We start from the raw sequence: 24,609 nt of genomic DNA, 5'->3' as shown, positions 1-24,609 counted from the left end.
CCTGTATCCCTTTCCTTTCATCTTCATCCCGCTGCACGCTCACCTACCAGAGGGCCACAGTTCCCAGGTGCTCCTCCACACGGCTCTGCGCTCCGCCCAAAGTCCAGAGGGGGACATCCACACTGACAGGTACTCGCCACCGGTCTGGACCCATCGTGGGTCTGTTTGAGAATCCACCACCAACTTACCCCTCAGTGCCCGCCCAGTCCAGAGTCGGACCGTCAAATGCCCAGGCAGAATGTGATGACCACATCTTTCCTGCAGGTCTCCAGAGCCAGCCTGGTAGCCAAGCATCACTGTCCAGCCCTGCCCCTCAGCACACAACTGGGGCAGGGAGTGAGGACAAGACCTAGCCAGGTCCACACCCCAAGTCAGCCGGCTCAAGAGAGGCCAAAATGGTGACTGGTGGCAGAACCCAAGGTCAGTGAGGCTCGCTGCCCTCATTCATTCATTCAGCAACCCGGGGCACTGGGCCTTCATGGCTGAGCAGGACAGACCCAGCCCTTGCTCTCAAGGGGATACCACATCCATTGAGTTTGTGTTAGTCCAGGTAGACTAGAGAAATAAATTCAAAGACAGTCCTGTGTGTAGAAGAAAAAGGCTTATATACAAGAGCAATTGAATATTGAGAAAACAGCCCAGCCTAAATCAAGTCCATAAGTCTGATACCAATCTGTAAATCCCTCTTCAGACTCACACAACACACGCAATGATGCCAAATGCAGGAAGATCACAGGCCAGTGGGTGGAAAGTCTTGTGGATCCAGTGGCGGTGTAAGCATCTCAGCGCTGGCAGGGGTTTCCACGTGGCTTTTCCAGCTTCAGAGCTCTGGCTGCCATCAGCCTGTCTCCATGTGGCTTGTCAACAAGAATGTCTCACGGGGACTGAGCTGAGAGAGTGTCCCGCCCCCAAGGAGGAAGACAGGAGTTCCCAGAATCCTCAGGAGAAGGCCCTGCCCACACAGAGGCCTCAATGGCTATGACCTGATTGACAGGCTAGACTCCACCCCTTCACTCTGAATCCTCTCAAACTGACAAGACTACATAACTGCCACTGAGGGAGGTGCAGTCAGTGAAAAGCTTTGATGGGGCAGGTGAGTCTCCAACTGGGAAAGGAACAAGAAGCCAGGGAACCCAGAGGAGGGGAGGCTAACCCAGCCTGCAGAATTCGGGAGACTTCCAGGAGGTGCTGGCTGGGTAAAGAAGGGGGACTGAGGAGGGAGGGTCCACCAGCAGAAGACCCGGTAAGTGCAGAGTCAGAAGGGAACGAAAGCGTTCATCTCTTCCACAAATATTTGCCCGCCTGTGTGTTGAGAAGGGCACTTTCAAGGCACGTCAGGTGTCAAGGTTCTGGAGTCAGCTCTCGGTTCAATACTCAGTCCACCCCTGGCTGGCAACAGGACCGGGAACGTGTGGCTTAACCTCGTTGAACGCGCTTCCTCTGCTCTAGAGGGGCACTGACAGCGGCACAGCTCGTTGGCTTCAATGAATTGAACGAATCCACAGAGCCAGAGTAGACGGGGGGGGGGGGGGGCTCGCATTGCCTGTGAGCCTAACTGAATGACTGAATGAATGTTCCACCTGCTGGGGGGCTGGCTGCCAGGAGATAGGAGGTCAGGGGAGACAGTGGCGTCCTTCACAAGCATCCAGGGGTCCCACAGGGTGATTAGTGACTTTCTGTGTGTGCTTCATGCCACAAAACAAGGACCAGCCAGAGGGGCCGGAATAGCTGTCACTGGTCCGTCAGGAGACAGAAAGGTGACATGTCCTATTTTCCTACCTCTCTTCCCTCAGAGGTTAATTCCGCAGAACGGGGAGGTAGAGAGGGAAACACCCAGACTCCTGAGCGCAGGCACCCAAGCACAGAGACACCACAGCGCTGCGCTCATGACAGCTCTGTCCCCCTCCTCCCTTGGCTGCTGCACTGCTAACTTGCTGTCTCCAGAGATGGATGGCCCTTGCTCTGGGGAAATCCAAGGCCAAGGCCAAGTTCTTGTTGGGACTCCATCAGAATCTCATGTGTGGATCGAGGCCAGTTCCTCATCAAACCAGCGCCTTCACTTCCCACGGGGAGTCGCCCACGGTGGTTGCGGCCCCAGGAAAGACCAGGTGGGTAAAAGTGCTCTGGAGCAGCCATGCCTTGAACTCGGCGTTCACGGGCAGGGGCTGCGTGGGACTTGCTTGCTCGGCACTTGGTGTTTGTACTTCTAATTGTTGGTCTTGTCTTATGGCATTGGTGAAGACACCCACCGCGATGCAAACGAGGACACTGCCGGGGCTTCTCCGCTCAGTCCGAGTCCTGCCTGCAGAGCCCCTGGTGAGGGAAGCGGTCAAGGGCAGAGGACCAGCCGGAGGTGACCAAAGGACAGGAAGGAGGACTTGGCTCTCTTCAAACTGACCGCCACCGATTGCCGTGTGTTGACGCGGACACGCGGCGGTGCCATGCGTGTAGAAAGAGTAGAACTGAGCTCTGTGGGGTTTTCAGAAGTCCACTGTGGGGGTCGGGGAGTGGCGGCCACGAGACACCAACCTGCTGCTCGGTCTGCCCTGAGCACCCTCACCATTTACACCCACCCAGGGACTCCTCCAAAGCACGGGCTCCCTCGTCCTCAGGGATAAGAGATGCCGGGGAAATCCAACCAGAGCCATGCCTGAGCCAAACTGGAGCCTGCTTTCAAAAGAGGTGGACAGGACGCCAGGGCGGGGTTTCTCATGGGTCAGATCCCGAGAAGCAGCAAGCTCACTGCAGGTATGAAGCAGAAACTGAGTGCATGATTGGCATGAAGGCTGAAGAGCAGATCCAGTCCCCAGAGGGAGGGTGAATGTTACAAACAGAAGTTGGGGTTCAGGCAGATCCGGGTCTCTCACATCTCACAGGGCAGGCCACTCGTCCCCACCTCAAAGCGTTATTATAACGTGAGGGGCATTCGATGGGGCCCCCAGGAAGGGCTCAAATGCCAGAGGTTGCTCTTCTTAGTGCCCATCACCGTGGCCCACGCCTACCAAAATTCCATGCCCTAGGGCCAATGGCGACTCCTCGTGACCCTAAAGGACAGCGCAGAACTGCCCGGCGGGTTTCCAAGACTGTAGCTCTTTGAAAGTTTATCTTTGTCCTGCAGGGCACCTAGTGGATTCGAACAGCTGACCTTGCAGTTAGCACCCCAACGGGGACCCATTATGCTACATACCTAGACACAAACCCCATACAATGTGTTAGCTGAGTACCCTCTCACACACCGGTCACTTTACTAAGTCAGGCTTCTTCCCATGTCCCCTTAGAACCAGAGCTAGACTCCTTGCCCCTCATCACACGCACACATGCATGCACACACACACGTGCACCCACTGGTCCTTGGATCCTGACAGTTAGTGGGGAAGGGGTTGGAGAAAGTGCTTGTCTTCTCTGGAAGAGGAAGCAGGAGGAGAGAAGGGGGGAAAGGAGGGAGGATGATGAGCCAGTATGAACGCCCACCCACCCACCTCCTCATGCGCTTGCTGCTGGGCCAGAAGGAAACCCAATCCCAGGCTGGAATGCCGGTCCGGGATGAGATCAGAGAGGCTTTATGCAGATGGCCAATGGAAAGTTGATTCAAATAACAAGACTCCCTGGGCCTGGCCCTTCTGAGCTTGGCCAGTAGTAGGTGCAGACACTGCCCCACCCTTGGGTCACCAGCTGCAGATGTTATTGGGTTCCAGAGGTAGGCAGAAGGGAGGTATGAGGAGAGTGCCCTGGGGCCCTGCCAGCCTCCAGCTCCCTGTGCCAGGCACCTGCATGGCACCATCTGTGCTTCATGGGAGACTACTCTGAGCCAACAAACCCTCCAGTTCTGGGTCAGCTTCACCAGGGGTCCCATGAGGGTGAGCCTGCAGGAGGGGTGCAGGGGCTGGAATGCAGGCAGGTGGCTGCTGCTGGGCGACCCTGGGCAAGTCCCTCACCCTTCCTGACCCTCTGCCCCTCTCCTGTCCAGGGAAGGGGCTGAACCCCTTTTCTGGACCCTCAAGGTTCTGAAGCTCTCTAATTGTGACAGAAAACATCCATTTCCCAACACAGGCCCTCTTTGGTGGGCCTAGGTGAGGCCCCATTCATTCCACCTTGATCAAAGGGGTCCACCAGGCAGCCTGCGGTCAAAATCCCCTTTGTCATCAGCCCAACTTGGCCTGAATCAGTCACTGTTGCGTGTCCATGTGTTCCACGAGGCCAGGAGTCTGTTGGGCTCATTCACGACTGTACACAGCACCTAGCATCTACTTGTCAACTGACAACAGAGGATGTCCGCGAGCTCCTCCATCCAGGCTCCCAAGCATCTTAAAGCACAGATGGTGGAAGGAATTTCCCCAGAAAGGGTAACTCAGACCCTGGATCTGAACTTCCCCAACCCTGGTCCTCCCAACAGGCAGGAACCTTCCCAAACTGGGGAGCCAGGGTCTGGAGCACGTGAGGCCAGTCCCAGGTCACACCAGCAGCAGAACAGGTCACCACCTTATCATGCAACCAGGGCCTGCCACCTAAGCTCACATCCTCAGTTCCCTCTTCCGGCAGGTTGTCAAGTGATACAGCACCTGCAAAGAGGCAGGGAAACCGGAGCCTCCTGGCCTGGCACCAGGGCCTCCGCTGCTCCCTGGAGTGAGAGAGCCAGGCAGCACAGGGAAAGGTGCCACGCCCAGAGGGAAGGGCAGGGGGGGAAGAAATGTCTGGGGTCCAGCTCTGCCAGACACTCCCGGGGACAGGCAAGCCATCCACTTCTGTGTCCCTCATTAGAAAAGGCAAAGTCCCACAAAGGAGGAGACGTACCGGCACTTTGGAAAACCACCACCTGACGCCAAGTGCCCGCAGGCAGCAATAACCACCAGCCCTCCCAGTTGGGTTCCCCCAGCTTCTGCGCTCTCAGTCCGGGCTTTTGTGGAGCTGCTTCCCGGCCTGTTATTCTCTCCTCCTTCAGCCTTAAGGGGTCACCCGAGCCTGTCCAGACCCTGCACACTGCTCCCAAAGGCCCCTTTCCTCGGCCCCTCCTCTGCAGGTGTTCCACGACCTCCCCAGGGGCTCCTCCCCACCAGCATCCCCATCTCGGCACACAGCTGAGGCTGTCCAGCGCAGCACCGCGGGCAGAGGTGCAGAATAGAACAGAGCCCAGGACCCACGCCAGGGGCTGGGCTGAGCAAGTCAGAACACAGCGCACGGGGGTGGGCCCCTGAAACACCCCATAGGCGCCCGTCCCCTGCAGAGCAGCGACACGTGTGCAGCTACCAACAGCCCACTGAAAAGGCAGAGGGCCAGAGCCTACCCCAGAAAAGGGTCGCGGGACCTTATTTCAGGGTGGTGGCATTGGTGATGAGTTTTCTCCTCTCCACTGACCTGGATCTTCTCATCCTTTGTCCATGCTGGGTTATTTAGGTAAAACCAGCATTCAAGAGAGGACCCTCAGGGAGCTCCCAGTTAACGGGCGGGGAGTCCCTGGGAACAGGAGTCCCTGGGCTCCAGAGCCAACCTTTGCCAGGAGCCAGCACCAGTGTAGGGGGCTCACTGCCAAGGGGCCTGAGCCAACCCCCTCTTCCACTTGCACCAGGCTGCTGAATATCTTCAGGAAAGAGAGCAGGCAGGCAGGCAGAGGGCAACCCTAAGCACCCTCAGAGTTCAACCCCTTGCTCTACACACCCTTGGGGTCCAGTTCAGTACCAAATGCCCAGTATCCCACCCACAGGACCCAAGGCAGCCAGAGAATGTGCTGGCAGGAGCTGGGACGTCTAAAGGCTAAGGCCTTAAATGGAACCCCACCCACTCCTCACCACCCTGATGTCACTGCCTATACCAGGACATAGGATGTGTCCCTTCACCCCACATTGTATTGGGCACAGAGTGAATTTCCCACAAACGTAGTCTTCTCTGTAGTTGCTGGCTTATAGATGCCATCAACCCTGTGGAGACGGAATGAAACGCTGCCCAGTCCAGTGCTGGCCTCACAATCCTGCACTTTTTGAGACCATTTGAGTGGTTTTGAGTTTGGCTGCTACCTGCGAGGTTGGCAGTTTGAAACCACCAGCTGCTCCTCGGGGGAAAGATGGGGCTTTCTACACCCGTAAAGAGTTACCCACAAGGGGCAGTTCTACCCTGTCCTATAGGGTCTCCGCGAGTCGGCACCGAATTTTGCTGGCAATAGCAAGCAGTTGTATACGTTCAGACATACAGAACGGCATCTCCACTTCGAATGGCTACATACTACCACTGCACAATATCCTATTGCTAGACTTTCCTTTGCTCTTTCTGGTTTTGGTTTTGGCCAATTGGGAGATGCACTTCCTGTGCATCTCCATGTGGCTACGTCACGACCATGTCGGCTACGCCTGGTGTGGGAGGGCCTGTGGCTTTCCCCAGAGCCTCTGGGTGCCTCTCTGCTGCTGCCTACAATGGGGGGGATGGATGGGGGTGGGAGGGTGGGAAGGACTATGCTCTCCTGAGCAGCCACTTCCTGTCTCCTCTTCAGAAGGGCCCAGTGTTGAGGGGCAACGGCTTGCGTGCCTGGACTTTTTCTGCCTTGGGATGCACGGAGAAAGGGTTTGTGGGGCTAAAAACTCAGCTCCCACCTTGCAGTTATTCCCACCACCCCCAGTACTGGGGACACCCTGCTAAAATGTCAGTGATTCTTCCTCCCTCCTACCCACCCCCTCGATGAAGCCGGAGGCAGCAGCAGCACCCTGTGATTTCCAGTCATAGAGACGGACGGGTTCATGGGAAAGGGGGCACACCCAGGCCTGAGCCAGCTCTCCCACTGACCGATGGACTTGGGTGAGTCTCTGAACCAATAGGACCATTCACTGGTCAATGGAAGGGAGGTGAACAACAGGCTAGCTGTGAGGAGCCAGGGGACAGGGGGCCCCTCTTGTGCCAAGTGCAGGGCCCCACACTGGAGACGCGGTCATTTCGCCTTGGCAGTCTTAATGACACACTGGTAACTTTGCCCACCATCTCTCCCCTGAACCTTGAGAGCTGCACGGGCTCCAGTTTGGTTTGACTCTGTGGCCCCCTCTTCACACACACACACACACACACACACACACACACACACACACACACACACCATGGTCCGGAGCAAAGTGACTTGGGGAAGAGGGACAAAAGGATCGTTTCCTCTCCCCTAGCTGTCACTCTAGGGACACAAGCCTGACGGGTCTTGAACGGAGAAGGGCCAGGAAGCCACAGGGAAGGTCAGCCTGCCCACCAGGAGCGGGAGCCCTCAGCCCCTAACTCCCCCACAGCTCAAGGACAGAAAACAAAGGACTTCAAACCAGTGAGTCAGACCAAGAGGAATACACGTGGTTGGGGAGGAAGGAAGGCCCTGCCTGTAGTCTCAGGTGGGGGCGCCTACCCACTCCTCCCAGGACTGGCAGAGGGAAGTCAGAACTGACCTGGGTCCCTGAATCCTCCTGTATCTGCCCCTCCCAACACACACACTCTCAGTACACGCCTCCAAATAGCTTCTGGGTCCCCATGCTGCAAGAATGCAGAGGCTTGCAGGAGAATTTAGTTATTCATTCACTGCCGGTATTAAAACAACATAAAGCACACTGTAGGCCAGCTGCGAACGACTGGCCGGCCATGCACTGGGCCCAGCACTGTGCTAAGGGCCACCTAACCAAGAGGAACCGTAACCTTCACAAGTGAATTCCCTTCCTGTCACCCCTTTCTCCAGCAAGGAAGGCTGGTATAACCATCAAGAGACTCAAGTGGTGAGCCTGCTGCTCAGCAGGAGGGCTACCCTTGAACCCGTGGAGGGAGGAGGGTGTGGCATCTGCTTCAGTAAAGAGCCCTGGACACCCCACGGGGCGGGGGGTGGGGAGGGGGCGGGATCGATGTGACTCCCAGGGAGTGACCCTAGAGGGTTTCTAGGGTTGTAAATCTTTTTTTAAATAAATCACTTTATGGGGGGGCTCTTACAGCTCTTCTCACAATCCATACATATATCTATTGTGTCCAGCACATTTGCACACATGTTGCCATCATCATTTCCAAAACATTGTCTTTCTACTTGAGCCCTTGATATCAGCTCCTCTTGTTTTCCTCCCTCCCTCCACCCACTGGGTTGTAAATGGTTATTGTTGTTTTAGCTCCACATTCCTACCTCCCCGGCTCCCATCCTCTCCAGTCATGCCCCCAGGCAATTAATCCACCCAGTTACTATCTCTATAGAGCTGCCGATCTGGATTTCATCTACAGAAAGTCATAGAAAGCACAGGCAAGAAGCAAGCAAGCAAACAAAAAATCCAGCAACAATGACTGGAAAAAAACATAGGAGAAGCCTCTATCTAAAGAAAGCAGAAAGTATTTAAAACGGAAAACAACTTAAGAATGGGTCAAACGGGAGATCAAATGATAAGGGGTAACATTTTAACCCAACTGCACCTACCACCAGTGAGCAACTTCACACTGCTCCCTGCTCTGTCTGCTAGCAAGGCCATGTGTCACTTCATGGTCAGAGGGAATTCACGGGAGGCTTAATCCCTGTGGGTTTCTGCTATCACCCACAGCCTTCGGCAAACTGGGTGTGGACAATGTAAACTCTGATACCATTCCCTCCTCTGGATTTGGATTTTACTTCTGTGGATCACACAGGCTGGTGAGCTTCTTGCATGCGGGCTTAGTGGATGCCTCTTTTAGATTGCTTCTTTTTCAAGACAAATCCAGACACAATTCTTTCTGATAAGGGCTGTAAATCTTTATGGTGACAACCAGATTGTTCTCCTGCAGAGCGTTAGTGGATTGGAACGGCCAACCTTCTTCTGGTTAGCTTTAAAAGTTCCGTCCATAAAGGTTACAGCCTTAGGAACCTGATGGGCAGTTTTACTGTGCTCTGTAGGGGCTCTGTGAGTCAAACCGACTTGATGACCACGGGTTTTTTGGTTTAGAACTTGACCTAGGGTCACTGGGGACCCAGAGGGGTCTCACACAGGTTAGTGGTGCCGCTCCCTTACAGAGCTGGAGAAGCTCTTTCGAAAGTTCTCACCCTACCCTCCCAGTCATTGAAACTGAGACCCAGACACAGGCAGCAGTCACCCCAGGCCCTACAGAGAATCCTTCGATCAAGGTCCCAGCCACTGATTCAGGCTCCCAACAGAAGCCAAACAAGGGACTGCTGGCAGGAGGGGTTCAGTCCCTAATCGCACAGGAAGCCTGCTGGGCTCCACCCCAGGGGGCTCTGGCGGCCAGGAGGGCAGGCTCCTCTTGGGGTTCCACCACAATCTCAACAGGAAAAGCGGAAAGTCCAGCTGGGCAGCCTGCGATAGCCTGGCCGGGCCTGGAGCTTGGGCCTCCCAGAACCCAGGCAAGCTCTTGGGGGTCACCGGAAGTGAATCCTTTGCTCAGAGAGATCAGCCCTGAGCCTGGCAGGGACCACAGAAAAATAAAGAGTTTCTGAGATTCCAGCCGGATTCTGGTCAAGATGAGAGGAGAGGCTTGCTGTACACGGCCACTTGGTTCAAATCATGCGTCTACCACCCACCCACCCAATCCTCCCTGCCCTCCTTGAAAGACGGGGCCACAGACCCAGTGAGATGGCCCTTAACCAAAGTCCTGTAGTGACCTGAGTCGGGGTGGGGGGAGGGGGACAAGTCTGATGTGGGGGAGGGCTGTCCTGCTGGGTCAGGCTCCGCCCCCCTGGGTGGGCAGCCCGTTTCCTTCCCAGCAGTCTGGGAGCAGCCAGTAGGAGCAGCCTTGGCTTTTTAATCCAACACAACACCTCCCTGTCTGGGTGTGGACAGGCCCGGGGTCCTCTCAGACACAGGCCCATCTGTGCAGCCAGCACAGGGCTGTCTCTTTCTCACTGAGGGCTTGTTTGTTTACTTAGTTTTCAAAATTATAACCTCCGTGGTCCCACCCTGGTCCAATCACTTCTTCCCTGACCACGTCTCTGCTGTCTGGAGCCGTCTAGAAGGAGGGGGGATGGTGGGGGGTGGGGGTGCAGGAAAGGAAATGGCTTCCTCCCAGAGTCGGAGGCCTGAGACCGCCTGAACATTCCTTCCTAGTGCTTGTGGACTCCGGAATGCAGTGGAGGGGCTAGGTTTCAAGGTTTCAGTCTTCTCTGCCTAGGAGGAGGAAGGGCCTGGGCAAATCAACGAGACACTGCCCATCAGTAACTCCCAACTCGAAGCAAGGGGGCACGAGGGGATGTGTGTCTGCCAGGCCAGCTTGGAGCAAACCTTCCCCCGTTCCCCGGGATCCACAAAGCCTACAGAGAGAGGCATCCCAAAGCGGAGCTGCTGTGCATAAGGCTTTCAGCGACGCCTTCCTCCGAAGTGGGGAGCCAAGCAAGGTCTTCTTCCTTGTCTGTTCTTAGTCTGGAAGCTCGGCTGAAGCTGTGCACTTTGGGTGACCTGCTGGCATTTGAAATACCAGTGACGCCGCTCCCAGCGTCACAGGAACACACTAGCCACCACCAGCTCGACAGAACAACGGCCCAGGACCGGACAGCGTTGCCTTCTGTGGGGTACAGGGTTGCTATGGGTCAGAACCGACTCGACCCGATGGCACCTACCCACAGCAACCGCCACCAGAGCTGGGCTTCCCAAAGCGTGTGCTCTGTTCTCTCCTCCCCCTTCCATACTCCTCACAACCGAGCAACCAACCAACCAGGAGCCATGGCTCGCTCACTCCCCTCAAGCCTCACCTCTTCAATCCTGCCAGGGCAAATGACCCAAGAACTCAGCTAACATGGGACTGCCGTCCCCTCGTCCTCACTGCCATGGAGTGACTGTGTAGCCTTCTGCAATCATCCCAGTTGCCAGAGGCAGGGGGACCAGTTTCTCGTTTACTGACTAGCCAGCGGAGGCTCTGAGGGGGAGAGTAACTTGCCCAAGACCATGCAGCCGCCATCGGTGTGATGCCCAGGCCAGGCCAGCCATGCTGCCTCTTGAGTTGGGCTGACCCAATGTTTAAAACTAACACGCACTTTGGAAAAATAGAAAGAGTCACTGTCTTTGCAACACAAACCACAGTGAGCCCAGCTTGATGGAATCTTCTGGGCTGGCAGGGACCGTGGTGCCATGAGATGAGGCCCCGAAACTCCCTGCTTTATCTCCAGGGCCCAGCGTCCAGAGCAAGTACCCCTCTAACAGAGTGGCGCTCAACCTTCCTCATGCTGCGGCCCTTTCATAGTTCCTCATGTGGTGGTGACCCCAACCATAAAATTATTTTTGTTGCTACTTCATCACTGAAATTTTGCTACTGTTATGAATCGGGCGACCCCCTGTGAAAGGGCCCCAAGGGGTCGTGACCCACAGGTTGAGAACCACTGCTTCTAACAGCAAGATCTTCACAGGCTGGACAGGTACCTGTTCTGTGCCTTCAGAGCAGCCCAAGGCCCAACGAGGCTCCAAAGGACACTAGAGGCTGCTTTGGTGTCCCACTGCACAGATGGGCAAAGTGAGGCCCGAGACGAGGAAGGACTCATCAAAGGACTGCCTGCCTCCCAACCTGCACCCAGGAAAGGCTCCCAGCAGGTGAAGCGGCTTAGGGAGGGGCAGGTGGAGCACAGGGAAGTGGGCGCTTCCCTGTCCAAGGAACCCCTCTTTTGGAAGATGTTGGCTTAACTGGACCAGAGGAAGGATGAAGGGAAGGTGGAGGGCGCCTCAGATGGCTGGGTAGGAAAGTGGAAGTTACACTTTGCAAACCACAATTCTTTCTCTTCCCCTGTGGATCCACAGCGACCTACTGGAGCTCGCTCCACTCCATCAGAACCCTGCATTCGGCGCCCTGGCCGAAGCGCTAACTTAGCCTAAGGCCTCTGTCCAGTCCTACCCCAGGCTGTACACGATTAGGTCTTACACTCAAAGAACTCGACCCACATCATTTCCCTGATCCCTCACGGTAATGGAGCGGATCTGGGCTACAGCTATGCCCACTTCACAGATAAGGAACCTGAGGTGCAGAGAGGGGGAACGACCTGCCAAAATGATAGCGCGGACAAGCAAGGTGGCAAACCCAGGCCCTTGGTCTCCAACCGGCCCCGTTCTCATGAAGGATGAAGGCTCTCATCCTCAGAGCTGTGCAGTAAGAGAGCGAGTCTCCTGTTGTCTGAGGGATGGGTATCAAGATGCCTGGCTAGAGGTCAGACCCCATAAAACAGCTTTTTGAGCCACAGAGTCAAGAAGTAGGCACACTAGGCCTCCCCACACCACACACCACCAATGAGGCCGGGCCACTCCAGAAGCCCTGCCACCCAGACACACACAGCCCTGGAACATGCCCTGCTCCGGTCTTCACGGGACCCCAGACCCCACTCTCACAACGAGGCTCAGCTGCATCGACCCACTCTCCGGCACAGTCTAAGAAGCCTTTCAAGACCTCCAAGGTGTCTCAGGAGAAAGTCCTCTGCCCTGCAAGGCCAACCCCATGGCTCCCTCCACTCCACCCGTCTCTCCATCCCAGCCTCTCCCTTTGAGAACACTCCGGTCCTACGGCTGAGCACCAGCCAGGAAGCATCAGTCCCGTAGGCAGGGACCCTGCATGAGCCTGTGCATCACCTCACACCTGGTGCCTGGCACACCGCAGGCACTCGATAACCCTCACTGACTAAATGAAGGGGTCGCTGTGTCTGGGGCTGGTGCTCAGGGAACCCATGTGGGGTTCCTCCCACCTCGATGTCTAATAGTAAACCCTACGACCCTGACTTGGATAGCACCTTGAAATCCCAAGGAAAGGGTTTTCAGAGGCCGAGAACTCACAAGGGTAGACAATGCCATTGAGTCGATTCCAACTCATAGCGACCCTATGACAGGGTAGAACTGTCCCTGTGGGTTTCTGTGACTGTGGTTTCAAACTGCTGACCTTGAACGTCAGCAGCCCAGTGTGTGACCAGCAAGCCCTCGGAGTCACAGGTAGAAAAAAAAGGCAGAGAGGCACGGTCACTGGACCAGAGTTATACAGCAAATCATCAACAAGACCTGACTCAGAACTCACAAATCTAGTTCTGCACACAGGGCCAGGCAGAGGGAGAGGACATGCCCATCTGTCTCGAACCCCTTTATCCTCAGTGCCCAGCCCAGTGCAGAGAGAACAGACAATGCTTGTGGGACGGCCACATCTCACACCCTCCAGGCACTTGCTCAACACAACAAGTGTCCAGGTGCGCCTCCAACTGGGGCAGACCCGCTTTGTGAAACACGCCCAGGGTGCTGGGGGCTCATGAGGCTGCAGGAGATTCAGCACATCTTCCTGGGCATCAAGTTCACTCAATAAGGTAACAACCCGAACAGTTACCAGTCACTATGTCTTCACCATGGACTGGCCCTGGGGCCCCCGGCGTCTAGGGACTGTCACAGTTCCCAAACCCTGAGAAGCCAATACAGTCAACTAGCACCACGATCCTCGCTGTCAGTGTGTTCTGTGAATTTGGATGCTGTGTGATTTGGACGTTGTGTAAACTTCTTGTCGATACGTTTCTTTTATGTCCTAGCTTCTGTGTTTGGTCCCCAATCTGCATCAAGAGAGGTTTCTCCATATCTGCTCGAGGTCCCTCTCCAATTTGCCTTAGCCTCGCAGCTCCCAGGGGAGCCAAGGCTTTAGCAGCTCGGAGAATTTTTCTGGAGTTTTGAGGACCGTTGTGATTATTGAGTGTGAAAGGCCTGAAACCTCGAGCGCCCAGGTTTGCTGCTTTTCCACCTTTGTGCTGTTTCAGGACCTTGTTTCCTGCCAGACCCGTCCTTATCCTTTGCCTCTGCCTGCTGCTCTCGCCAGCACTGTTTGGGGGTCACGAGGCACACCACAGTGACATTTTAGAAAGAAAATGAAATCGAGAGAACGCAGCAACACTCAAGAGGTGAGTGGCACATGGGGTTGGGCACTACTCCCTACGACTGGAAGCACTTCTTGGAGAGAAAGAACCGCACACACACATACATGGGCCGGCCGGCAACACCAGCATTTATAAAGTGTACTATAAATGTACAAGTGCACAGGCATCTACAGAAGTGTACTGTGCCATCACATGCTGGCAGCTCAATCGCTCTGCGTGCACGAGACACGAGACACATGTGTTGCACGCAGGAAGCTGTCGTATGTGCTAAACTCCACTGGGACCTGATGGGGCCAGCTGGCATGGCCCCGACGAACATGATCTGGCACGTGAGTGCACCGTCTTCCTCTTTTACAGAGAGGGCGAGCCTCTAGTCCAGGAACACCAGTCTAGAGTGAAAACTTGAACCCAAGCACTGCCTCCACAGCCCTTGCCCCAATCTCTTAGCTCCCTGGCTTCCTCTAACACGTCATCAGACAGGCCCTTTCTTCTGTATGGGCCAGGATTAATACATCTCCCAAATGGGGTTGGTCCCAGGATAGGGAACGGGGTGCCCTGGAGGTGGGGGAGGGGCACTTCCTGCTCTTCCAGTTTGGGGATCAGTGAGATCAGAAGATTGCGTGACTCAGTCTGTAGGATTCTACCAGGAGCGGTACGTGGCTTTGCTCCACCCTGCAGAGTTTCAATCTGGGCATCTGCCCTAATCCTTCCTTACCACTGCCCAGCACAGCCTACAAAAAAACCTTTCTTCCTCCAGCAAGGAAGTGAGTGGGGGTGGGGCAGGGGGAAGGAAAAAGCAGCTGAGGAATTTCTGCAACCACAGGGCCATGCAGCGGGAGACCCAGGGCGAAGTGAGTCACAGGCTCTGCCTGCGGAGGAGGGGTGAAGGGAACAACAGGACTGGCCAGAGGGCGGCTGTGAGCCACAGACTGAGTAATGGCCGACCCCGTGAGGTTTGTGCAACCTTGGTGGGGACCTTGGACACGTGGGGCTCTGTTCCTCCCTGGGCTCGAAACCCCACTCCCCCAGCCCCCGCCCCTACACCTTGATGGCATGCCTCTTTTCAGGGCTTAATCCTTGTTGTTCCTCAATCTGAGTAGGGTTTTAATAGGTGGCTTTGGACACCCACCACCACCACCACCTCCCCCTGGCCTGCCTCTGACTTGCCGCTGTCAAACAGGGGGAGGTGAGTGAGGACTGAGTGGGAGCTGGATTCAACTAAGTCTAGCACACACAACGGTTTGTGCTCCGCCATCGACCCAAAGGGTCGGAGTCCACGCAGGGGCACAGCAGCAGAAAGCCCTGGCAATGTACTTCTGTAAGGCCAGCCTCTTGGGGCGGGGGAAGTGCCCAGTGCCATCACGGGGACTCTGATTCACAGGGACCTTATAGGGAAGAATGGCAGGGCTGTCTGTCTTGACAGATGCAGATAGACACATTTTTCTCCCTCCCTGAAAAGCCTGTGGAGGAGTTCTACTCTGGTACATATGGGTCACCATGGGTCAGAACCGACTGGAAGGGATGGGAATTTTGTAGAATTCAGAGCCTGGTCACCCCTCCCTTTTCCATCAGCCACCATCCCTGGGCAGGGGATACTCCATTCCAAGTCCCTGCATGCCCCAGGCTGGGAACACAGCTAGCCACACACCAAGAAGGCCAGGGTCGAGACCCACATCCCCAGCTCCTGGACAGCCCCTTTGAACCCACTGCCCCTGGAAAGATGCGCAGGAGTCCCAGGAAGGAGCCTCCTCAAAATGCCAGGTTGGCAGAGAGGAAGGGGAAGTCGGAGAACAGGAAGTGAGTCTTATCTGCAGCAGCCAGGCCAAAGGAAACAAAGATGGTGACTCAGTTTACCCATTACCAACATTGATGTCAGATGGACCCAATGTCCAGCACCAGGGAAAGGGTGTCTGCCAAAGCTGCCTTTAGGAATGCTCCCGGGGTGGGGGCTAGGGGTGGGGAGGTGTTAAGCTACCCCGAGAAGTATTAAGTGTTTGGTGAAAGAAGATAAGACCCAAAACCCAGTGGCGTCTCAGCGACACGTGGTGATCATCAGAGAAGGAATCAGAAAGAGCGAGAGGCGAGGGCTGGAGGGTGGCATGCGTGACACCTCAGGCACCAGGAGGAGGACTCTCGCGGGGCCCAGTTTGGGTTCGGAAAGGTCTCTCTGGCAGCCTGAGTAGAAAGGATTGGAGGGGTGAGGCAGAAGGTCCCAGGAGGCTGGGGCAGCCTTGAGGGGCAGGCTAAGGCTCCAGCCACAGCTTTGGGAAAGGGACACAGAGAGGGAAGGGGATGGGAGGCTGGGGGAAGCGCAGGGCGGGGGTCAAAGCCAACAAAAGCGTGTTATGTAAGACACAGAGACGGCAGAATCCAGAGACAGACGCTTCACCCCCAGGGGCTGACCCAGACCTCGGTGGAGGGCAGCAGCTCTTGGCTGGGCACTGCTTCTGGCCAGTCGGGGCTCTGCAGAGCCAGAGGGGACAACAAGAAGGAGCCCACACATGGGGAGGGGGCCAAAATCGGAGCTCACAGCCATTTTCAGAATCCCTTTTACCTCATGAAGAAACCAGACACCTGCTTTCACATATCCGATGGCCGGTCAGAGAGTCCGTGGTACAGATAGGTCAGCGCTCAAAGGCAAACCAAAGGGAGACCTCGTGGCTTAGTGGGTCATGCATTATGCTGCTACCCTGCAAGGTCAGCAGTTCGAACCCACCAGCCGCTCCACTGGAGACAGTTAAGACTTTCGGCTGGAAAAAACTGAGGCTTTCTGCTCCCATAAAGATTTACACCAATGGTTCTCAACCTTCCCAATGCCGAGACCCTTTCATATAGCTCCTCATGTGGTGGTGACCCCACCATAAAATTATTCTTGCTGCTACTTCATCACTGTCATTTTGCTACTGCTATGAATCGGGCGACCCCTGTGAAAGGGTCTCACACACACACACACACACACACACACACACGGGTCGCAACCCACAGGTTGAGAACCGCTGGTTTACACTCGGTAGGGAGGAAGGGGAAAAAAATGAGGAGCTGATACCAAGGGCTCAAGTAGGAAGAAAATGTTTTGAAAATGATGATGGCCGGGGAGGGAGGGGCAGGGGAAAAAAAGGGAAACCGAGCTGATTCCAGGAACCCAAGTGGAAGGTGAATTTTGAGAATGACGAGTGCAATGAATGTATAAGGGTGCTTTGCTCAATTGATGTATGTACGGATTGTGATAAGAGTTGTATGAGCCCCAATAAAAAGATTTATTAATTTAAAAAAAAGAAAAGAAAATGATGACGGCAACAAATGTACAAATGTGCTTGAGACAAAGGATGGATGGATGGACTGTGAGAAGAGTTGAACGAGCGACCAATAAAATGATTAAAAATAATTATAAGTTTTAAAAGATTTACACTCTTGGAAGTCCAAAGGGACCGGCTGTTCTACCCAGCCCTTATAGACCACCTTGAGTCAGAATTGACTAACCAAAGGTTGATGGTTCAAATCCACCAGGAGGTGACCATCCCCAGTACTGACAGGAGGGAGAGTCATTGGTCATTCAAGGCTCTGGTCTCAACACATCAGGCTCAAATGGCAAGCCCCTGGGGTTCGCTTTTGAAAGCTCCCAGACCCTGGGACATTGCCCAGGATCCATACAACCGTGAATGCTAGCAGAAGGCTGCAAACAGCCTAAGCCTCTCTCTCAAAGAGGGAAGGGAAGCAAACTGGTCGATGTACCGAAAGGAACCAGCACTCGAAGAGAGAGGGGCTTTCGTTTTCCACTTTACATACTCCTAAATTGTTTGCGTATGCATTGCTTTAACAATGAAATAAATAAATAGCAGTGGGTGCCTAAGGCTGACTGTACCACCTGTGAATATACGAACAACCTTTGATTAGGAGAGTTGTAGGATGTCTGAATTCTAGCCAACAGAGCTATTATTAAACTCAGGAGCCCTGAGGGCATAATGAGTATGAGTTGGGTTGCTAATTGCAAGGTCAGCAGTTCAAAACCACCAGCCACTCCTTGGAAGACAGATGAAGTTTCTACTCCAGTGAAGATGTATAATCTCAGAAACCCACAGGGGCAGTTCTACTATGTCCTATAGAGTCGCTGTGACTCAGAATTAACACAATGGCAGTGAGTTAGGTTTGGTTTTGGTTTTTAATCACCCACCTTCTTGGGTAATAAATCTTTGGGTTATGGGAGGAGGGGGTTCCTCTGCCACCACAAATTTCTTCCACAAGTTCCAGAGAAACACAAGTTCAACACAAGTTCCAGAGAAACAGCCAGTCCCCAAGGCTCTCTTGAAGCCAAAGGGCCAGTCCCTAGCCCATTTCAGGCTTCTTGCCAGGCAAAACGGGTCTGTCATCCAGCCCCGACTTGTCACTTCTGGAGTGCTCGGCAGTGAACCTGCTCCTTGTGGCTTTATGTGGCTCCAGCCATCCACTGAACACTCCTTAGACCAGCTTCCCAGCTTCCCAGACTTCATCCATCTCTGTCCTAGTCCTCTGGGCCAGGTGGAAGGTGTGAGGTAGCCTAATCCGCCCGCTTCTCCAAGCTCCACTCCCCTCTGCTTCTCCTAGGGCCCTCCACCACAGCTCTCTGGCCGGGCTCCAGACAGGCACAGCCCCATCCCACAAGGAGGAACTTGGTCACTGAGGCTTCCGAAACCCTGGGTGGACTCTCCCATTCAGGGATCCGGTATCCACTGGGCCCCAAGGGACTGGATGAACCTTGGAGCATCAGGACCCCAACATAGCTGCAACTGCCCCTTCAAACATCATGCTCTTCACACACCCCAGAACCAGATGCTGCCTTGAGACTCACAGTGACCCCCATACATCACGGAATCAGACCATCATGATCCTTGGGGGTTTCCACAGTTGGGTTTTCACCAGATCAAGCTTCCAAGCACTGCCATCGAGTCACTGCTGACTCCTAGTAACCCTCCTGTGGGTCTCCTGAGCCTGTCACTGTTTACAGGAGTAGAAAGCCTAGTCTTTCTCCCAAGGAGCTGCAGGTGGTTTTGAACTGCTGACCATGTGGATTGCAGTCCAACACGTAACCACTATGTCACCAGGACTCCATGCCTGGAAGCTACTCTGAAACCTGCTCAGCATCCTAGCAGCACACAGCTTCCTCTACAGACAATCTGGGTCTGAAAACCAATCCGTGGAGCTGTGAGTTGAGATACATCAAGGCAGTTCTGGGATGGGCAAAGAGCACAGCCAGGTGTTTGGGGTTTGAAGAGACAGTTACAGCTGGGTGGGGTGTGGGAATGGGGGGCGGAATGCTGTTCTAAGGTTTGTCCAGTTCCAGGGGTCAGGGTGGATGCCCACTCCACCCATGCCACCATCAAACTAACTGCCATCGAGTCATGCCGACTCATACTGACCCTGTGGGGCAGCATAGAACTGCCCCCCTGAGTTGGCGAGACTGGACGTGTTTACGGGAGTAGACGGTCGCGTCTTTCTCCCCGTGCCGCAAAGAGCAAAGAGGACCTGTTGCCTTGGAGTGAATTGCAATTCAAAGACCCCAATAGGACGGAGCAGAACTGCCCCCACCGTGTTCCCAAGGAGGTGAGTCTTTACTGAGGTAAACTGCCCTGGCCCCCCGCCTAGGAGCCTAGGGTTGATCCTGCAGCTCAGACCTTTCAGTTAGCAGCCCAGCACTTTAACCAGTAACCCACCCCAGAGAGACCGAGGGCCTCGACAGCAACAGCTTTGTTTACTGAACCCGAGAGACGCCTCAAGCACTGGCCCCAAGTGTGTGCGTTAGCCTAGCGCTAGCATTATTGCAGTGACTAGTAGGCAGACAATTATCATTCTCGTGGTTCAGATAAGAAAGTACAAGGTAGGACACTGACCCATGGGTCAGCCAAGTCTGTGTGGGGACCCTAAGCTGGCTTTGGTCTGGAGGAGATTTGTGGGGAAGGTTGGAGTTTGTTAAGACAAACCCCTGTCTCCCCCCGCCAAAAAAAAATTTAAAAATAAGAAAAATCCCATCAAACCCACTGTCATCAGGGTGATTCCAGCCCATGTTAACCTTCTCTAGGGTTCTGAGGCTGTACATCTCTACAGAAGAGACAGAACAAAAGGGGAAAATTGACACCTGGTCAATTTTGAGTGACAGCTCTTTCCGGGAATGGACAGCCTCGTCTTTCTCTTTGGGGAGGCTGATGGGCTTGAACAGCCAACCATGTGGTTAGCCATCTAATGTTTACCCGAGAGTGCCACCAGGGTTCGTTTTAGGGGGGTTGGGGTTGTTAGTTCCCCCAAAGTGGAAAGGATTTCAGCCATCAGGCAGCACAACCCCTTCTGGCTTAAATAACCCCCACACATACCCGCAAAAAAATGGAAAAAACCACATTCAAACCCACTGCCCTTCAGTGGATTCTGACTCGTCACGATGCCACTAGAGCATGGTAGAACTGCCCCTTTGTTGCCAAGACTGTAAATCTACTGGAGTACACAGCCGCCTCTTTCTCCCTCAGTGGGAAGGGTGGCTTCAAACTAATGGCCTTTTAAAGAGCCCAACAGGTAACCCACTACGTCATAAAGACTCCAGCTGGGGAAACTGAGACCCAGAGAGAGTTAAGTGGCTGACTTGAGGGCATGCAGACCTCCCAGGCTCCGAGCTCTGGGCCCCGGGCCAGGGTTCTCCCACAGCACTCTCCGATACGTAGACAGAAGGAATCATCCTGCCACCAGCCCCATGGGCCATGGGGTGGGAACAAGTCCCTGCCTGCCAGAGGCTTTGAAATCCCAGGATGAAAGGTGCCGTGGTAGCAAAACACACTGTGGGCTGGAGCTCGCCTGACCTCTGCCAGGACTTGCAGGCTGACATGCGCCTGCTCACCTGCTGGCAGGGGCTCAGAGCTTTGGCCACTGCCAGCCAAGCCACGGCATTCAACCAGGCCTGGGAGCCCAGAGTACTGGGGGAAGGTATGTTCCAGATGCTGATGTTTCCACAGGGGTGGCCCTGGGTCTCCTGAGTGGAGAAGCAGGCTCAGGTAGGGAGAGGTCTGGAACTTTGTCTGGTATGAAAATGCCCACTGCTCCTTGGGTGGGGTGAAGGGGGTGCATGGATCCCTGTGGGTGACAGGGGCACACCCTCATTCCCCTCCAATAGATATTTCCAGGCAGATGGCTTCCGGATCCGCCCCCCCCCCACCATCCCCCCTTGCGCCCCACCCCCGACTTCAGGAGCCCCACAGGTGAGGCTGGACCAGGAATCTGAGGTATTAGAAGAGGGTTATTAATAGAACTGAAGTGCTGAGAAGTGAGAGGCCCACAGACTCTGAGTGGGCACAGCCCTCTCTTCCGCACAGCCTGGCATCCACCAAACAAATCCCACCCTCTCCAGTGGAGGACACTTCACCTTCTGTGGCTTGAGTCTCCTCCCCAGCCAAACGGCCAGGGTAGAGGAAGGTGGGCTGGCTGTTCTGAACCCAGGAGCTGGGGGGAGGGAAAGACAAGCCCAGAGCTGGGTGTGGGGAGAGGAAAAACCCCACTCAAGACCAGGCACACCCCACCCCTCCTAGGTTGGGTGAGGGGGCCCCAACAGGAGGGCTGAATGGATAGACTGTTACAGAGCCCCAGGAGGCAGCCACCACCAACAGGGAGGGGCAAGAAAGTTCTGCCAGCCCTTCCTCCTCCCAGAGTCCTGCAAGGGGAATGGCCAGGGCACCCCCCATCCCCACCCCACCCCCTGCTGGTCCTCCTGGAATAGAGAGGGCCTGATTCATGTTTGGACCACACTCTAAGCCATGTGCAGCCCCAGCCCTGGCACAAAGGTCCAGAACCACTGTCCCTTGGCAAGTTTTCCCCAGCACCTCCTTTGTATGCAGCTGGGTGGGGCCCTGGGGACATGAAGTTAAGGGACACCGGGTCACTGTTCTCAAGGGATGTAAGGTGAAGAACACAGTTGCTGAAACTCGACAGCACTACAGGACGGCAAGGTTAAGTGTGGGCAGACTCAGTACTCTGGGCCCACTGGGCAGGGCCGCCAGATTCAGCCAGGAGGAGCGCTCTCCTCTTTCCACAGACTGGCCGAATGCACAGACACCCTGTGTACCGGGGCCCTCTGCTAACCAAGCTCTGTGAATTTGCTCACGGCAGTCTCTCAATAACCCACTAACACACTCTAAGAGCTCATTCACCCCATTTCAAAGAGGAGACAACCAAGGCACCAAGCCATTGAGAGGCATATCCAAGATTACACCACTGGGAAACAGATGTTGGGATTCCACCCCAGGCTGGAGAGGTTAGCCACAGGGCTGCCTTTCCCAGGCTGCCTGGGATTCCCACCCTCCCTTCTCTCCCTATTCTCCCAAGTGGTTGGAAGTCAGGGGTGGGGCCCGGGTGGGAGGAGGCACCTGGGACCCTGCAGCAGCCTGGGGCTTCCCCAGGAGCCCTAGGAACAGCTGTCCTTCTGAAAAGTGGCTACTTGGATGACAGGCTGGGAGCCAAGGAGGCTAAAGGAGAAAGGCTGAGGAGGCCGGGCTCTGGCCCCGGGCCTGCACGCTGGTTCGGGCACCAGCTGCAGCATCTTGCTTGAGCCTGAGCTAAAGGACAGCGGACGCCCCTTCCAATGCACCCAATTTATCCACAGCGCCTCTCCACAGGCTCAGCCTCCGGGCTGGATGGGCCAGTCTTCAGGAAGCCTCGGCCACGTGTCCTGGAGCTCGGTCCAGGGCGAGCTGGAGACCAAGATAGTTAAAGAAGGGCAAGACTCGCCAGTGTGCTTGAGGGGCATTCCAAGGAGTAGAGGTGGGGGGTCTGCGACCCCTCCCACAGCCTGGTCAAGGATCGTGTGTAGGGGGACCCACCGAAAGGGGTCTAGACGGAAGGGACAGAGCTTCCAATAGGGATCCGACAGGCAAGAGCCCCATTCCCCGCCGGAGATCCGTGAGTTCAGAAGTGGGGCGGGAAAGGGCGCCCAGGCGCGCAGGAAGCAAACTGGGACCCGGGAGGCCGGTTCCAGAAGTTCTCGCCGCACCCGGTGCGGTCCCGGCCTGGGCTAGACCCTCAGGAGCCCCGGGCCCCTAGGCGGACGCTGGGCCGAGGCGGGGGCGTGGTCCAGACCTCCCGAAGGGTCCCGGCGCGCGCGACGCGGGACTCACCTGCGATGCACTGACGCCGGGCGTCGTCCAGGTGTGTGGACAGTACGTCCCCCATGGCGAAGAAGAACCGCTGCCCGGCCCGATCGCCGCCCGTCGCTGCCCGCGCCGCTCAGGCGGACGCCGCTGGCGCCATGGAGCCCCGCCCGCCCGCTCCAGCGGATCGTGCTGCCCCTGCCCGCGGCCTCTGCTCGCGCTCGGGCTCCCGCTCCCGCTCCGGCTCCGGCTCCGGCTCCGGCTCCGGCTCCGGCTCGGGCTCCGTCCGGCTCCGTCCGGCTCTGTCCGCGTTAGTCCGTCAGTCCAGCCGGCTCAGCCTCCCGCGCCGCCGCGGCCCAGCCCCGCGGCCGCGCCCCGGACCGCCCGGCCCCGCCCCCGGACCGCCCGGCCCCGCCCCCAGCTCGGGTGGGGCCCGGGGCTGGAGACGCCGGGACCGCCCGGAGACCGAGACAAAGAAAAGGTCCCCGGAAAGGGAGCCCGAGGCGAGGCGGAGAGAGGCGCCTGGGACCCAGGCTGGGACAAAGAAAGAGCAGGGACCTGTGGGGGCATCGGGAAGAAAGGGTCGCCCCGCACAACTCCAGCCGGGGTGTCACCCCCTCCCCAGGCCGCGCGGAAGGGAGTCACGCGGAGGAGACGGAACTATCGCGGACACTTAGGCGGGCGTGAGGGAGTTGAATTTGGGCCACTCGCCACGCGTCCCCTACCCCCTGCACCCAGTCCCCTTGCCCAGCCCCGCCCACCGCAGCCCGCGCTCGGGAAGTTCCTTGGCCTTGATCCGACCTGCCCAAGAAGGTGTGCCCGCCTGTCTTGCACAATAACAGAAAGGGGGCGTGGAGGGGGGGGCGGCGGTGGACTGGGGATCAAGTCAAAGGTACCCCAACCTTCTCGCCAGGCTGTTCGGGCGGCCTGATCGATCGGAGGCGACTTATAGGACAAGGCAAATCGGGAATGAACCGAGTGACTGGCACTTCACCGTTCGCAAAAGACGGCAGGGGTCAAAACCCAGGGGTTGACTTGGACTTTGGCACCCGGCTGCTGGGCTGGGCATGGGTGGGTCACCGGTCCCACAGGAAACTGCTTTAGCCTCAGGGCCTCCTTAGCTGGAAGGGGAACAGCCCCAGTCTTCTGCTTATAAAAAGAGAGGCCATAAAATCAAAAACTGGAGTGGCAGAAACCAACATCCATGGTTTCTGAGTGCCCCAATCTATCCTGCATCCCAACAAAGACCTTCGGGTGTGTGGGTGCTCACCCTGGTGACTCGGTGCTCACCCCTTCTCAGAGTATCCTATCATAGTATTGGCTTACCCCCCACCCCCACTCGACCCAACAGGGGGGGGAGGGGGGGACAGGCAGCAAGAGATGGTAATAAAAGGTAACTCAGCACCTGTAATTCAGTCCTGTCTGCACAGCAGGAGGTCGGTTTGAAATTGCTGAATGGGACGCATGGGGGCACTCATCCACCCATTCAGTCCCGCAGCACCTGCACGCTGCTGCTAGTGATGAAGAAAGACCTTCTTCCAGCTGGGCCCTCTGCAAGACGGTTGCTGCGGGGGTGGGAGGTACAAAGACAGAGAGGCCCAAGCTGCTGCCCTACGGCTCTGTGACCCATGGGCAAGTGGCATAACCCCTTTGAACCTCAGTTTCCTCATCTGTCAAATGAGAATGGTGACCCTTTGCTGTGCGGATTAAATGTGATAATAAAGTGCATAGTGC

General features: G+C 55.9%; 1 protein-coding gene across 1 annotated transcript in view; it reads right to left on the bottom strand.

The window, feature by feature from the left end:
* The window catches only part of NIBAN2 (niban apoptosis regulator 2), a 56,380-nt gene extending 33,201 nt beyond the window's left edge, over positions 1-23,179 (bottom strand). The window contains exon 1 of the mRNA XM_075560759.1: positions 22,903-23,179. Coding sequence (XP_075416874.1) covers positions 22,903-22,957 — 55 coding nt within the window. The 5' untranslated portion in view covers positions 22,958-23,179. The remainder of the gene's footprint in view (positions 1-22,902) is intronic.
* Positions 23,180-24,609: the final 1,430 nt, after the last annotated feature.

This window comes from Tenrec ecaudatus, chromosome 10, assembly GCF_050624435.1.
Source record: "Tenrec ecaudatus isolate mTenEca1 chromosome 10, mTenEca1.hap1, whole genome shotgun sequence".
NCBI classification, from domain to species: Eukaryota; Metazoa; Chordata; class Mammalia; order Afrosoricida; family Tenrecidae; genus Tenrec; species Tenrec ecaudatus.
Note: the sequence above shows the minus strand (reverse complement) of the source record. Positions and strands in the feature narration are given on the sequence as shown.